A 16,609-nucleotide genomic window follows, 5' to 3' on the forward strand; every position below is an offset into this window, starting at 1 on the left:
ACATATTAAATGTGTTACAGTATAACTTAGATACAATATATGTGTGTAAATCCCATTTTCTTGTTGCACGGTAAGAATTGGATTCCGAAGGTATAAGTAATCTGGGTAGATAGACAGTAGTGCTAACAATGTACATTCACTTCCCAGTGTTCCTTCTCTGGGTGTAGTTGTTTCTGTCCATCATTGATCAACTGGAAGTGAGTTGGATCTTCTTTATGTTGAAGATATCCATGTCCATCAGAATATATCTTTATACAGTATCGTTGTTGAAGTGTATGGTGATCTTCTGGTTCTGCTCATTTCACTCAGCATCCTCCTTATTTCTTATAGAACAATAGTATTCCATCATAGTCACACACCACAATTTATTTAGCCTTTTCCCTGTTGATGGGTATCTCCTCAATTTCCAGTTCTTTGCTTTGAAAAAGAAGCCATATGCATTCAAAAATAGTTGTTGTTTGCTTGCTTTTTTCCCTTTCTTTTTCATCTTTTTCCTTTTTTGATCTGATTTTTCTTGTATAGTATGATAAATGTGGAAATAGGTATAGAATTGCTTTAACATGTTTAACATAGTAGATTACTTGTTGTCTAGTGGATGGGAGTGGGGGTAAGGCAGGGAGAAAACCTTGGAACACAAGGTTCTGTAGGGGTGACTGTTGAAAACTCTGCATGTATTTTGAAAATAAAAGACAATTATTAAAAAGAAAAGAATAAAAAAGAGTTGTTATAAATATTTTTGTACATCTAGGTCCTTTTCCTTTTAAAAAAATTTTCTTTGGGATTCATGCCTCATAGTGGTATTGTTAGATCCAAGGGTATGTATCTCATTGAATTTTCTGATCTTTATTTTGTCTAGTATGAACTTCAAGCTTTTCCTAAAATAAGCATGCAGAAGCTGGGTATCCTATCTCTTGTTCAATGAGTCATTTGGTGGGAAATTCCCCCAAAATTGTATGACAACAATAGATTTTATGATTTTATTTTAAATACAGTTTATTTCCTAAAGTATATGTAGCGTCTCTTCTTGGCTACTCTTGAAACTTGTGCTAGCAAGTATCTCTAATGGTGGCTCTCTCATTTTCAAGATTTTTTGGGTAACATTGAGGATGCTTGTTTTCTAATAACATATATACTGATTTCTCAATGATATGCTCCACATTAATAATATATCAACCAGATTAAATTAGATTTTAGGAAACATTTACTGGGAAGGTATATAGAGAATACTTGGTATTTCTCTAAGAATCTATAGCACGTTATCCTACATGCAAACATAGATTCATGGGAAGAATGGACTCAAGGTACATGATAATGAGTCACACATGTAAATATGGAGATAACTCATAAATTTTGGTGCTCTTGGTCCTAGAAAATATTTTTGAGTCAGATATAGATATCTATCTATCTATATCTATATCTATATCTATATCTATCTATCTATCTATCTATCTATCTATCTATCTATCTATCTATCTATCTATAATGTTCTCTGATGCATGGGGTCACACTTCTTAAATTACCTTTCCATATATAACGTTTATCAATGCATTATATACTAGGAAAATTACTTAAAACTAAGTTAGTGAAAGAAATAAAAAAAAAAAACAAAAATAAAGAAGAAAATAAAATTGGCCTCAAACTTTTAAACACATTTTGATAAATATTTCATTTTAATTATTGAAATTAGCCAAGAAGAGAAGCAATTACCAGATATATATTATTTACATCTCTATAACACAAACTTCACATTAGCTTTTAAGAGTGGTATCGTATGAAGAGGGAAAGCATATTATTCTCTATATAATCCTTTTAACTAGGGCACTGTGTGGTTCTTTTAAAGGAAAAGCCTAGGGCAACTATATGGTACAATGGATAGAGCACCAGTCCTGGAGTTAGGAGGACTTGAGTTCAATTATGGCCTCATTCATTTAATACTTACTAGCTGAGTGACCCTGGGCAAGTCACTTAACCCCAGTTCCCTGTAAGTAAATCAATATTTTTTTTTAAAAGGAGAAATGTAGTATATTCAAAAATCCACAGAGAACTTATTTCTGTTCTCTTATTCCTTTATATATATATATTTTGGTCTTCCAAGGTCCTGACTCCAAGGAAGAATTTGTGCCATTTCATATTTGTGCTATTACTGAGTATTCTAGGACTTAGAATATGTGGTGGTCATGTAGATAAATTTTGAAATACTTCCTTTGGAGGACAGGTTAACTTCCTTTTTCAAGTAAATTCTTTTTTTCCCCCCAAATATATATTCTGATTTTGGAATAATAGTGTGGAGTGCATATAAAAAAAGTTTGGAACCAAAATTCTTGAATAGATTTCAAAGGTTAGTGTCTTGCCTCTTTCTTTTTCAGATTATCAGTTTATTAAATGTCTTCACACCACAGAAATCACTGGAAGAATTTCAAGATGTGTAAGTAAAAGGGAGTAATTATTAAGTTCAAGACATGATAGAAAATAGAGGACTTAATGATGAGGGAAAGACAATGATTATCAGTTAGTAGATACTCTTCTTTCTAGATTAAATTTTGAAGACAAAAAAGATTAAGGATTTATGTGTTTGGTTTGAATGAAAGAGAATACAATATGAGTATCATATGATTCTACTTTTCTATGTGTGTTTGGAGAACACTTTTGAAAACCATGTTCTATTTTTGGGTAGGCAAAGAATACTGAAGTACGTAAACATCAGGAAATACAAATTCTAAACACAGTTGTCACCTGTTTAAAAGAAGTGATTGATAAATTTTCTCCCAGCTCTAAGACCCACAACATTCTACATTTGGTCTTAACTAAATCACTTGATCCTCAGTTTCTTTATTTATAAAATGGGGGAAATTATACCTGATCTATTTATCTGAAGGAATTATTGAAATAATGTAGCTAAATATATTTTTGAAAGCTCTAAAGTACTACATAAAAGTAAGGCATGATTATTATAAGGAAATAAATTTAAAAATTATTATGTTTTGCACTAAGAAATCTGCCAATTCTTTGTAAAAGAAATTTCTCAAAGAGATTTTTCTACTTTATAGTAATCTTTGGTTTTAATATTCTACTTAGATATTTAGGAAGGGTGAGGAAAAAGAAATCAAATAATTCTAGCACATCTCTAACTGGTATGTGTATGCCTTAGGCAAGCTACCACAAATTAAAGATTTTTCTGAGGTTCAGAATCACCTCATAAACCTAACGACGACCCATCAACATGTCTAGTGTTATCAATCATCCAGAAGATAAAATTAATTTAAAATAAAGGCACTTAATAAAACAACAGAAAGAAAATCTTTCTTTCATAAACTTGGGGCACATTCTTCCCAAAATACATTCATTAACAATGCAAGAGTGGGGATACTCAGGGTACATTCATGAAAGGGCACATGTGAAGGGAACATAAGTGGTCACAGTGAATTTGTTGAGATTCACACAAATAGAGAACATGGTTGGCCAGGACACTTGCTTCAGAGGGGTGATAGTGTTTCTGATACTATAAGGTCATAGATGTCTTCTGATGATTTCTTCAAACATTTCCACTGTATTTAGTATGTTGTAGAATCTCCAGTTAGTTAATAAATATTTATTAAGCATCTATTATGTGTCAGATATTATGCTAAAAAGCAAAAATACAGATCCTGATTTCAAGGAGCTCACAGTCCAATGGGGAAGATAATTATGAAGAAAATACATATATGACAAATTGGGGATAATCACCAGAGGGAAGATCTCACATAAAAATGAACCAGAAAATACCTACGTGTAGGAGGTGGGATGTGAAGACTTGAAGAAAGTCTAGGAAGCCAGTAGGCAGAAATGAGGACATGATGGCAGAAGGCATATGGGTAATGAGAGTTAAGGGGGAACAAGTTCTTGGTGAATGGTCTCAGTTTTTTTTTCAGTGAAATATGTGGCAAGACACTTAGCTTAGAACATGGGGGAGGGAAAGGGTAGCTGTGGGAGGCTTGAAGAAGGATGAAAATGTTTGGAAGAACTACTCTTGTTAATGGGATAGTGTGGGGGAGATGTGTCATTTCTGTTGATTCATGTACATCTAAGAATGGCTCCCCTGGAACTGATATATATCTTCTCTGCTTAGCTTCTAAATTCATATGGAGTTCCCAAATGAGCTACTATCTTTTCTTTGTATTCCTATTTCAGAAATTAATAACATAATTTCATCTTAGAAATTATTATGATACTCTTAATATAAATTTCATTCATAAAAGATTAATGATCAAGAAATAAAAAGTTTTTCAAGTAATTTTGTAACATTTTTCAGTGTCCTCTGCCTTCTGTTTCTTAGCTTTGAGCTCAGAACTTTAAGCTTCATAAAAAAGGGGAAAAAAAGCAAGAGGAAGGAATGAAAATAAGGCAGAGCTGACCCTTGTGCAGGTGCCAATTGGCAGCTCTGTTATTCATTATGCAATTTGGGCTCAAATAACCCAAACCTAACATATGTAAGAAATCAGGAAGTAGGCTGAAAGAATGAGCAAACAAAAAAAGAATCCCATCATAAAAAGCCACTGTGGTAATAAGGATGCTTCCTCCAAGCAAAGACTCAAAGAAAAACATAGCTTGGATAGAAATCAACCCATAATTCCTATGAGAGATGAAGTAAGATTTTTTTAAGTGTTAAAATTATTTTAGATACCAAATAAGAAGCCTAATAGAGGTAGGGGGAAGAAAAAGAAATGAGAACTATGGAAGAAAGATTTGGAACAAAAATTAACAACTTGTCACAAGAAGAATAAAACCTGACTAAATGGGGGGAAAAATCCCTGAAAATTAAAATGGACTAAATAGAAGCTAATGATTTCAAGAGACGAAAAAGAAAGAAAGAAAAAGAAAGAGAATCTTCACATATTTGGACTAGATTTGGACTAGAAAAAAAAGTCTTTAGCTGCTTTCTTCATGATAATAGAGTTTGCCTGTCCATGTGAGTGTGTGTGTGTATGTGTAAAGTCATAGATAGCAAGGAGATGAATTCAGAATTAACTAAAATGATGCTTCTCTTGATAGAACTAGGTTTGTGGTACTGGTGGTTATTACATTTTCATTCTTAGAAATAGTTTTTAATGGTTTCATTTGCTAATTAGCAGAAATGTAAAGTTCAAATGAGCAGTGATGTCAGAAAAGATTCTATCATAATTAATTTGTTTATTTAAATTATATTTTTAAAATTGATGACTATCATAATCTGGTCATAACATCGAGGATTTACTTTTTAGTTACCTTGTGATGGAATTGATGGATGCAAACTTGTGTCAGGTAATTCAAATGGAACTGGATCATGAGCGCATGTCTTACCTCCTATACCAAATGTTATGTGGCATCAAGCACCTTCACTCTGCTGGGATCATCCACAGGGTAAGAACCCATAATTATTAAAATTGAATGAATCACTTCTGAATGACAAGGAATGGATATAATGTTTGGGAAAGGAACAAATAATAATTAAGATTTTGTTTTGTTTTTAGCATTAGTAAAGTTGGGAGTTAGCAGCATGCACTCTTTTCCATGTTTACAAGGGGAAACAAAAAATAGTGATTATATCAGAGTTTATATATTTTTGTTCATCATCTCATTGAAAGTCAATTTTTGGAGTAAGTTTCAGAAGCAGCCTCTTTCTTCCCATCTATTTGACTGACAGAGCTTATAGATGCTATGGAAATGAGATAGTCCATTTCTCATAGAATGAAGTGAGTTGCCCTCATTTGCTCATCTCACCACACTGGATTGAAAATAGAAGCTGTCATGTGTAACCCTGTGACTATATGGAGAAATGTAAAGGATGATGATAAATTAGATAAGATATTAGCAATTTTTTTCCCCAGGAGGAGCTCAAATTAAAAAAAAAATACAGAAATAACAGTGAATTTTTTTTTTTAGGATTTAAAGATGTTCCTGAAAGCATCTTTTTAAATAAAAGGAATAAATTTTTAAAATTAGTTTTAATAACTAGTGTATTGGATTATTATTAGTTATTAGATTAGCTAATAATCATAATAGTATGGCGGAAACTAGATATTTACCAACTTCTTACATTGTATACTAAGATAAACTCAAAAGAGTACGTGATTTAAACATAAAGGTTGATATCGTAAGTAAATTAGTAGAACCAGGAATAGTGTACCTGACAGATCTTTGGAGAAGGTTAAAATTTATGGCTAAGCAAGAAATAGAGAGCACAATATGCAAAATGGATAATTTTGATTATATTAAAACATTTTTGCACAAACAAAAAAAGAATCATATATTTTATTTCATTTCAGTTTTTTATATTATCTTAAACCAGATGCTAGAGATATAGGTAATCAACTTTCCATGCAAATTTGGTAGAAGAAAATAATTTTCCGAGTATTGTTTTTTTCTTCTTATTTGTTCCTTGTGGCAGGATTTAAAGCCCAGTAACATTGTGGTGAAGTCTGACTGCACACTGAAAATTCTGGACTTTGGACTGGCCAGGACTGCAGGCACAAGCTTCATGATGACTCCATATGTGGTGACACGATATTACAGAGCACCAGAAGTCATCTTGGGAATGGGCTACAAAGAGAATGGTAGGGATGACCTCCATGGAAAAATCAAAACATGGCAAGGAAAAGAGCTTACCTTTAAGGAATGAAAAGGAAGAGGCTTCTTTTATTTACATTCACAACTTTTAAAAAAATGAATTATTTGGCTTGCTATTTCAAAATTTCTGCTTAGGCATATTAAATATTTTTTAAGAAGATTGCAGAAATGTAATCTTTTATAGAGTGTCTACAAGATATCAAATAAGAAGGAAATTCTAGATAAGAGTCTGATTATTAACAATTATAAAGGTAGTTTCTAGTTATCATACATTTACCATAGATACTGAGAAAAGAAAGATTGCTTTTTTGATTGTCATAGAAACAAAATACTGCAGTCCTTTAGTTCAGAATCTGAAGGAAGGAGAAAAAAATTATATCCAATTTTTTTTTTTTTTACCATTTCACAGATGGGTGATTCAATAAGGAATTAAAAACAGATTTCCAAAATCTTTGGCAAGAATGTCATCTTTCTTTTCCCATAAGTCAATAGAATAAATTGTTCAGCATATGGAAAGTCATTTTTAATTATTAAATCCTCCTGTCAGCGAAATTAAAGACTTAAGTTGCTTAGAAAAATGCACTAAACTTTTAAAACTGAGATGGAATGTCTGTTATACTATTTATTTTCCTCAAGATGTATTTAATTAATTAAAAAATGCCATATTTATGAAAATTATCACCTATAAAATATTTTCCAGCGTGGATTCATCAAGTAAAACTTCATTAACTGAGAAATAAGTTAATTAATTAAACATAACTTCAATTAGGTAGTATTCTACCAAATCACTTTGACCAGATAAATTTGAAAGTAAGTCAGTATATTGAAATAAGCTCATAGCTAAAAAGCTGCTGTAATATTTATTTATAATAATTCTTATTTTAAAAGACAATTTTATTTCATTTTTTAGAGGCAGCAAGGTGGTGCAATGGATAGAACAGTGAGACTAGAACTTAGGAAGAACAGTTCATATTTGAACTAAAATGCTTCTTACCTGTGTGACCTTGTGTGAGTCACTTATTCTGTCTGCCTCAATTTTTTTCACTTGTAAAATGAGGATGATAGTACCTACCTCTTAGAGTTGCTATGAGGATAAAATGAGATAATTTTTGTTAAGTGCATAGCACAATGACTAGCACATAGCAATCACTTAATAAATGCTAATTTCCTTTCTTTTTTAAAAAAAATTCTAATAGTTAAGAAAAGGACAATTACTTCCCTTATTTATTAACGAAGATATTCATGAAGTTTTCATTTCACTCATATTTTTATTATTATTTTAAAAATGACTTTTCATTTAGTTGTGCAGACAAACTTTTTCATAAGACTACATTATTTGTTGCCCCTGTTAGAAAAAACACAATCTGCGTGCTATACAGGGAGCATTTTTGTGTATTTGTTCATAAGAGAAAAAATTGTTGAGCTGTTTGGAAAGTCTTGAAAATAACAGTTACTAAGGTCAATAAAATCTGAATTCTAAGATATTTTTTACCAAAAGTAGCGGAATTCTAGTCCTTTCTTTAAATTATAAGTGAAAAAAGTGTTTATTATTTAACAAAGAAACCACAGGTGGGAGCAAGGTTAGTTGGGGGAATTTTCTCAAACTTAGCAAATAAAAATTTTAGATTAAAAGGAGACTAATTTTAAAAAGAAAAATGAGAATTGAAAGTGTAGTTGAGAATTTAAATTCATCGCTTCCATTTCTTTTCTTCAGACTCATGCTGTAACATTGACATGAGATCTTCCCATTCTCCTCTTTCTCTTTTCAGCACTTCTGTGAGTTACTTAGAAATTCATATTTCATTTCACAGTTGATTGTATCAGACCTACTAAGTCCAAGCATCTGGTCCTTTACTCTCCTTGGAAACATGGAAGCTTTCAGTCAGAAGGGAACTATTTATCCCTCTTATTTCACACATGACCTAGCCATCTTATGCACCCATTACTTCCTCCTCTTTTCCTAAAAGAAATATTTTAGCCTTATTTTACTTTATAGGAAAAAAACCCTTTGCTTTATTTTTTGTATAATAAAAGAGAGGAAAAGCAAGGAGAATAAGTTATAGAACCTATAAAACAGTGAGGATTCCAATTGGCAAAATAAACTTTCTAGAATACCAGTAAAAAAAAAAGGCAAATTCATTTTGCTTCTGTGATAAAAATACCTTTTCACTATAAATTTTGACTTAGATTTTTTTTGGAAGATGAAAAATGGAAAAACAGTGTCTAAATTTTGTCCTATAAATATTGTCAAACCTTGTGAGAGAAGAGCAAAGCCATGGTCAACCAGAGGTTGAAATTCTTCAGAAATCTTTAAGCCATTTTTACAGTTTTTTCAAAGCCCAAGTCTGCTGAACTCCAATTCTGAGCACACACTATTATTAGATAGTGCTGCAAATGGCAACAAAGCCTTGCCCAGGTTGATTAATATTCTTTTTTGTTCCTCTTATGGATAAAAATCAAAGATTCATACTCAAGCCTATAGTTATTTTAGAGGGGAATATAAAAGAACAATAGATTTCCCTTTTCTCTAGCAGGGTTAGGTTCTTTATTTCCTGATTGCTTTGCTTTAAGAAATTACAGATAGCTTTCATGTTAATATTCTTTCAATTGGTTGATCTTAAAGATATTTAGCTTTTCTAAGTTTCTTTGTTGTTTGATAGTTTTATTTTGCTTTACCTGTTACCAATCTTGGAGAAGATCTCTGACAAAACAAACAAACAAAAACAAAACAAAACAAAACAAAACAAAAACTTGTTCATTTAATTTCGATGAAAAAGTAAAGATGAATGGTTTGTTGATTTAATCTAAATTCTTACAATTGTAACTCTTTTATAAATATTTTAAGCTACTGAATTCTCCTCCTCTCCCCCTTTTTTTGGTCCTTGCTCTATAGGAATTAAAAAGTGATATTCTTTGATCAACATGTTTTCTCTTCTTTTTCAAGAATCAATTAATTGTCTTGGGTTAACTTTGCTGTTTTTTTTTTTTTTCTCTCCTTCTTCGCTGTCCTAATTTCTGCTGTTCCAGTGGATATATGGTCTGTAGGATGCATTATGGGAGAAATGGTTCGTCACAAAATCCTCTTTCCAGGAAGGGATTGTATCCTTGTGCTTTTTGTTTCAGTTTCGTCTATTTTATCTTAACTCTCTAAAACTTATTCTGCACATACCAGAACTGAAAAGGTAGGAGAAAAAAGTTGGCTAGGATGATATTTATGTGTTTTTGAATTTGACAAGTACCTGGAGAAAAAGCAGAATGAAAATTAAATTATATTATGGTTGTTTTAATTAGACTGTAAATTATGTTTTTCTTAAATATTTCATTTTATTTCCCCAAACAATGTGACTTATACTTTCTGTCTTATGGAAATGAAGGAAATCTAGACCAGAAAATGGTAAATGAATTTGATAGCATTGTTATATTAATTAAGAGGGAATCTCATTCCTTTCCCCCAATATGTTGGTTCCCTTCCTTATATGACTATTGTCATAAAGGAATATAGGAATGTGTGAATTTGTGTTGGTATGAATTTAAATTTGTCTTGATGCAATATGGACTCCTATGTGGGTTAATATAGCAAATTTTCTCCTAAAAACAATTGATTTGAACATTTTAAATGTCAACAGTTAGTTTTCTAGTAGCTCAAGATCTATATGATTCAGAAATAGAACATTCCTTTTTCAAGAGCAGTGATCACCAACATTATCTTTTCCCCATCTGAGTTCAGCGTTTTAAGCATCACCATTGACAAGTCCTGCCAATATTGCCTATACTATATTCTATCTGACTTTGTTAGTGAAGTTATTTTGGTCTTATTGTATTTAATATGATAATTACTTTTAAAGCAAGGGAGAAAGAAAATAATTGATTTTCAGACCTTTCTAAAAACCAAGGCACTGGATTTGCATGTGGGATGGATAAATAAAAATATACATATAAAAAAATTCACATGCATGAAAAATGAAAAAGCATTGGCTCTAAAGTAAGAGGATATGGGTTCGAATCCTATTTCAGGTACTTGTCACCTGTATAATATTAAGCAAGTCATCAAACTGTCTAGATTTCAATTTCCTCTTTTATAAAAGGACAGAGTTGGATTAGGTGGCCTTCAAGGTCATTTCAAGCTATTGATCTATAGTCCAAAGATAAGAAACTGTTTTTTCCCCCAAAGAACAGATACTAATTTGGCAGTTTATCAGTCAGAACACTTTAATGGTTGGTATGTCTACATTTTTGCTCATAATGATGCCTAAAATTCTTCAGGATACTTAAGAATATTCCAAATTAAAATTATTCATTTTTATTTTTAAAATAAAGGGATTAAATTAGTTTCAGTTCAGTTTTAAGTTTAATTTTAGTTTATTTCAATCATTTTGTAACTGATAATCCTTACTTGGTGTCTAATTTACTGTCTCTTTAGTGTTTATTGTTGAGATAAGTCTGATCAGAGAAAAAGGGTTTTCTCATAAAATTAGGTACTGATATGGAACTATGCCCCAAAGGCTACCAAACTGTGCATACCGTTGGACCTAGAAGTGTCTTTTATGGATCTGCATCCCAAAAACATCTTTAAAAGACAAAGGGACTCACATGTGCAAAAATGTTTGTGGCAGCACTTTTTGTAAGGGCAAGAAACTGGAAACTGAGTAGATGCCTATCAATTGGAGAATGGCTGAATAAATTATGGTGTATGAATGTTATGGAATATTATTGTTCTGTAAGAAATAACCAGCAGGATGATTTCAGAGAGGCCTGGAGAGACTTACAGGAACTGATGCTAAATGAAGTGAGTAGAACCAAGACAGCATTGTATATGGCAACAACAATTCTGATGGACATGGTTCTTTTCCACATAGTGGTGATTCAGGCCAGTTCCAATGTAATGGAAAGAGAGAGAGAAGAGAGAGAGAGAGAGAGAGAGAGAGAGAGAGAGAGAGAGAGAGAGAGAGAGAGAGAGAGAGAGAGAGAGAGATGGATAGACACTCAAGACAGGCAGTAATACAGAGTCAGAGAAACAGAGAGAGAGACAGAACAAGAGATAGAGTCAGTAAAAAAGGAGGACAGGTTTCAGAACTATATCAGCTATTTCAGCTGAAACTGGAAATAGTTGATGTTTCAGATACTAGAACTCTAAAGGCAGGTGCAGCTTTCCTGGCTTTGGGATAATAGGCCAGAAAGGCAACATGGTATAAGAGATAGGCAACTCTTCTCTGAGGTGAGAGTTCTGTCTCCGATATATACTGACTTGCGTGATCCTGGATAAGGTCATTCCATGTAAGTGTTCTGAATAATGCTGGAAAACTATGATGCACACTTGCAATGGTAGAAGGAATATCCTCTTCTGGAAAATCTTTGTACCCATTCCTATGTTCCCTACTAATAGTCTTACTTAGAAAGATTTAATTGAATATAATTATTCAGAGGAATTCTATTCCCAGGCTATTCTGGGTAATGGACAACCACTTTAAATGTTTCAAGTCTATAATGGTATTGTTATTTGTACCAAGACAAGAAATAGAAATCACATTCCATTTCTTCATAAGCATTAGTCTGTTCCGTTAGCTCTCACATAGAAGTAGAACTGGGTTTGTGGTTTCATTGGCATAATTAAATCTTGGAACAGGAAGTACTCTCTACCAGTTCAGGTTAATAAATCAGCATAATAGGCATTTTTTTTTCAAAATCTAAGAAAGAAGAAAACCTCAGAGACATATTAACATCAATATTCTTTTTTGGAAAGAAAATTTAAAACCTTTTTATTTTCAAAGCAAATGCATAAATAGTTTTCAGCATTTACTCTTGCAAAATCTTGTGTTCCAAATTTTTCTCCCTCCCTTCCTTCCTTCCCTTTCCCCTAGATGGCAAATGATCCAATAGAAGTTTAACATTTACAATAAACAAGAAAAATTAGATCAAAAAGGAAAAAATGATAAAGAAAACAAAATGCAAGCAAATAATAACAAAAAAGTGAAAAATCAGTATTTTAAAAACCAAACTAGAAAAAATTGGGATATGAGAAAACCATATACAGCATTTTTCTGTATTTCTTAGTATATAAATTTAAATTTTCAGTTATTCCTTGTTCTAGACTTATGAATACAATGATGTAGGGAACTCCTTATTCTTTAAAAATTTTTTTTTTTATTATAGCTTTTTATTTAGAAGATATATGCATGGGTAATTTTACAACCCTGACAATTGCCAAGCCTTTTGTTCCAATTTTTCCTCTCCTTCCTCCCACCCCTCTCCCCCAGATGGCAGGTTGACCAATGCATGTTACATATTCTAAATTAAATACAATATATTTGTACATGTCCAAACAGTTGTTTTGCTGTACAAAAAGAATCGGACTTTGAAATAGTGTACATTTAGCCTGTGAAGGAAATCCAAAATGCAGGTGGACAAAATTAGAGGGATTGGGAATTCTATGCAGTGGTTCATAGTCATCTCCCAGAGTTCTTTCACTGGGCATAACTGGTTCAGTTCATTACTGCTCTATTAGAACTGATTTGGTTCATCTCATTGTTGAAAATGGCCTCATCCATCAGAATTGATCATCATATAGTGTTGTTGTTGAAGTATACAACCAATGGGGGTTGAGGTTTACAACGATCTCCTGGTTCTGCTCATTTCACTCAGCATCAGTTAATGTAAGTCTCTTCAGGTCTTTCTGAAATCATCCTGCTGGTCATTTCTTACAGAACAATAATATTCCATAATATTCATATACCACAATTTATTCAGCCCTTCTCCAATTAATGGGCATCCACTCAGTTTCCAGTTTCTGGCCACTAACAAAGAGGGCTGCCACAAACATTTTTGCACATGTGGGTCCCTTTCCCTTCTTTAAGAACTGTTTGGGAGATAAGCCCAGTAGTAGCACTGCTGGATCAAAGAGTATGCACAGTTTGACAACTTTTTGATCAAAGTTCCAAATTGCTCTCCAGAATGGCTGGATCTATTCACAGTTCCACCAACAATGAAACTCCTTATTCTAATTGCAGTTCAGAAAGTGTTCTGTAACTGACATTGCCATTGAGGTGGCTAACCAAAGTGATTCAGAGAGATGTACTCTTGATGGAAATAGAGAAGTTCAGAATAAGGATGGGCTTGGAAGGAGAGAAAAGGAGTTCAGTTTTGAACATATTAAATTTGATATTTCTATGAGATATCCAGTTTGAAATGTCCAAGTAGGGGAATGTTAAGTATAATATTAGAGCTCAAGAGAGAAACATTAGAGCTAGAAATAAAATACCTATCTGGAAATCATCAGCATAGAGGTGATAATTGAGCTCTAATTAGGATAAAGTCATCAGGAACTTTGAGAAAAGAGAAAACATGTATAGTAGTGGATGGATGATTCAATGATGACCCAGCAAAGGAAGTTAGGAAGGAGCAGTCAAAAAGGTAAGAAGAGAATAGAGAGAAAAATATCATGGAAATTCAATGAAGGGAGAGTACATAGGAGGAAAATGTGGAGTTATCAAGGACCAATGTTCCAAGAGGTTCTCTGAAGGATTGACAAAAGGTTATCAGATTTGACAATTATGATAGCACTGGTAACTTTAGAAAATGCAGTTTCAGTCGAATGGCAAGGTTGGAAGCCACAGAACCAATAAGAATGGAGGTATAGCCTTTTCTTTTCTTAAGTTTGACTATGAAAAGGAAGAGAAATATACATCGATAAAAGAAATTATCTTTCTTTCTTCCCCTTCTCCCCAAATCCACTCTTCTTCTGAACTTCTCTATTTCTGTCAAGAGTACCATTACTTTCACACTCATTTTGGTTAATTTTTCATTCTACTCCATATCTACTCAGTGGACACATTTTGCCTTCATGACTTCTGGTTTGAACTATTGCATTTGATTCTTAATAAATCTCTTGCTTCACTTCTCTATTACCATCTTCACACAACTGCCAAAAATAATTTTCCTAATGCATAAATCTCAATGTGTCAGTTACCTACCTATAAACTATATTGGTTCCCTCCTATTTTGGGGACCAAACACAAACTCTCTTTGTTGGCATTTATAGCACTTTCAATCAATAGTTGTCAGAAATGGTAAAATCAACTGAGGATTTTTCTTAAGTATGGGAGAGAATGGGGAATATTCTGCAGGTATCATGGAAGAAATCAGTAGAGAGGAAGAAATTTCTATTAAAATATGGAATAGCAACTTCATCATCAATATTAACATTTACAAAGCTACAGATATTTCCTCAAATTTTAACAAGTATGTGGAGGAAACTCTTTCACTTCTGCCTTTGTTTCCAAATCTTAGTACAGCGCCTGACAGAGTAGACTTTTTGATCAATTGATTATGCTATGACTGAACCTCAGACTTAAATATGCCTTTTGTTTCCATCAAGGAAAAAAATGAAGTTCTTCAGTCTTATATTATTAAACATTGTAAATGCCATAAAACCCAAATAATGGGACTAGAGCTTTTTTTTCTCTCTCTCTATTTAAATAGCTTTTTATTTTTCAAAATATATGCAATATGTACTGTCAAAAATTATAATTATAAAATTAATAAAAAAGCGCACCATAAAAAATCCCAAAATACTTACAAAAATAGTTTTCAGCATTCACCCTAGCAAAACCTTGTATTCTAATTTTTTCTCCTCCTCATTACTCCTCCCCCCATCCTAGACAGTAAGTAATCCAATATAGGTTAAACACATGCAATTCTTCTAAACATATTTCCACATTTAAGATATTTTTTCTTATATTCTTTGAAAGTCATCACATCGTATTATGCACATTATAATTAAACTGATCCACTAGACTATTTCCAATTTTATATTTTCCACCTGGCAGTATTCTTTTTAGTGTCTACTTTAGTTTTTCAAGAATTAATCAAACTTGTCTTTTTCCCTGCAAAGGTCTTTTATCTTTTCAATGTTATTATCCAAAATAGTTCAGAATGTTAAAGGATTATTTGTGATTAAAGTACCAAATAGTATGCAATCACTCATGTCAAAGTAGCTCTGATTCCCAAGAATATGCTTGCTTGGGAAGATTCCCTCTTTGGAAGCTAATTTGAAATTTTTGTTTCATTAAAAAAAAAAAAGAAAATTGGTTTGTTATGCAAATAAGCTAGGAAAACTCAACCAGTGTTTAAAGGTGAAAAAATGAATATTTCACCTGACAAGAGGTATTGTAATAGACTTCTTACTACCTGTAATAATGGAAGAGAGAGCATGAGAAACTCTAGTGCTAGGGAATGATTCAAAGGAATAGTTGAAATTCTGTTTGGAAATCTTGGGTTTGAAGAACCATGGTGGTGACATATCTTCCCTCAGGATTCCTACCAAGCATAATAGTTTTCCACAGTGGGTGATGTGACACTATCACAGGTTTTTAAAATATTCTTGAAGTAGATAGAAGTTGAAATAATACATATTCATTAACAATATCTTGGAAATCTAAAAGCATCAATTTCTAGTTATAAGGAATGGTTAATTATTATTATAACTTAGAATTCACATCTTAGTTTTTATAATTTACTTTGATTGAGATTATTCATTCACAATATTTTAATATGGGCAGCTAAGTGGAATAGTGGATAAAGCTTTGGGCCTAAAGACAGGAAGACTTAATTTCAAATGTGGCCTCACACACTAGTTGGGTGATCCTGGGCATATCATTTGACCTTATTTGTCTCAGCTTCCTCATTTGTAAAATGAGCTGGAGAAGAAAATGGTAAACACTCCAGCATCTTTGCCAAAAACAAACAAACAAACAAAAACCCTAATGGAGTTACAGAAAATCTTACTTGACTGAAAAGACAGAACAACAACAAATACTTTAATGCTGTGGTTCTCTTCTGAGCAGAGATGACATACCAAATGACATATATAGAATACAGATGGTATGGAAAACAGATGCTTATTCACTTTAGAGATTAAGCCCACTAGTATGTGGCCCATTTTTATTTTATAGTATTATGCAATCTTTTTTTGTATTATATCATTTTTAAGCACCCAATTTGAACTTTTTAATAGAACTGGCAAAAAATATTG

General features: G+C 32.4%; 1 protein-coding gene across 10 annotated transcripts in view; it reads left to right on the forward strand.

Annotated features, from left to right (window-relative positions):
* MAPK10 (mitogen-activated protein kinase 10) overlaps positions 1 to 16,609 on the forward strand; it is a 165,362-nt gene that overhangs the window by 113,327 nt on the left and 35,426 nt on the right. For all 10 annotated transcript variants that reach the window (XM_074276307.1, XM_074276308.1, XM_074276304.1 and 7 more), the window contains 4 exons: positions 2,367 to 2,425; positions 5,238 to 5,376; positions 6,404 to 6,569; positions 9,610 to 9,681. In XM_074276307.1, coding sequence (XP_074132408.1) covers positions 2,367 to 2,425; positions 5,238 to 5,376; positions 6,404 to 6,569; positions 9,610 to 9,681 — 436 coding nt within the window. The remainder of the gene's footprint in view (positions 1 to 2,366; positions 2,426 to 5,237; positions 5,377 to 6,403; positions 6,570 to 9,609; positions 9,682 to 16,609) is intronic.

The sequence above is a fragment of the Sminthopsis crassicaudata genome, chromosome 6 (genome assembly GCF_048593235.1).
Source record: "Sminthopsis crassicaudata isolate SCR6 chromosome 6, ASM4859323v1, whole genome shotgun sequence".
Taxonomy (NCBI): domain Eukaryota; kingdom Metazoa; phylum Chordata; class Mammalia; order Dasyuromorphia; family Dasyuridae; genus Sminthopsis; species Sminthopsis crassicaudata.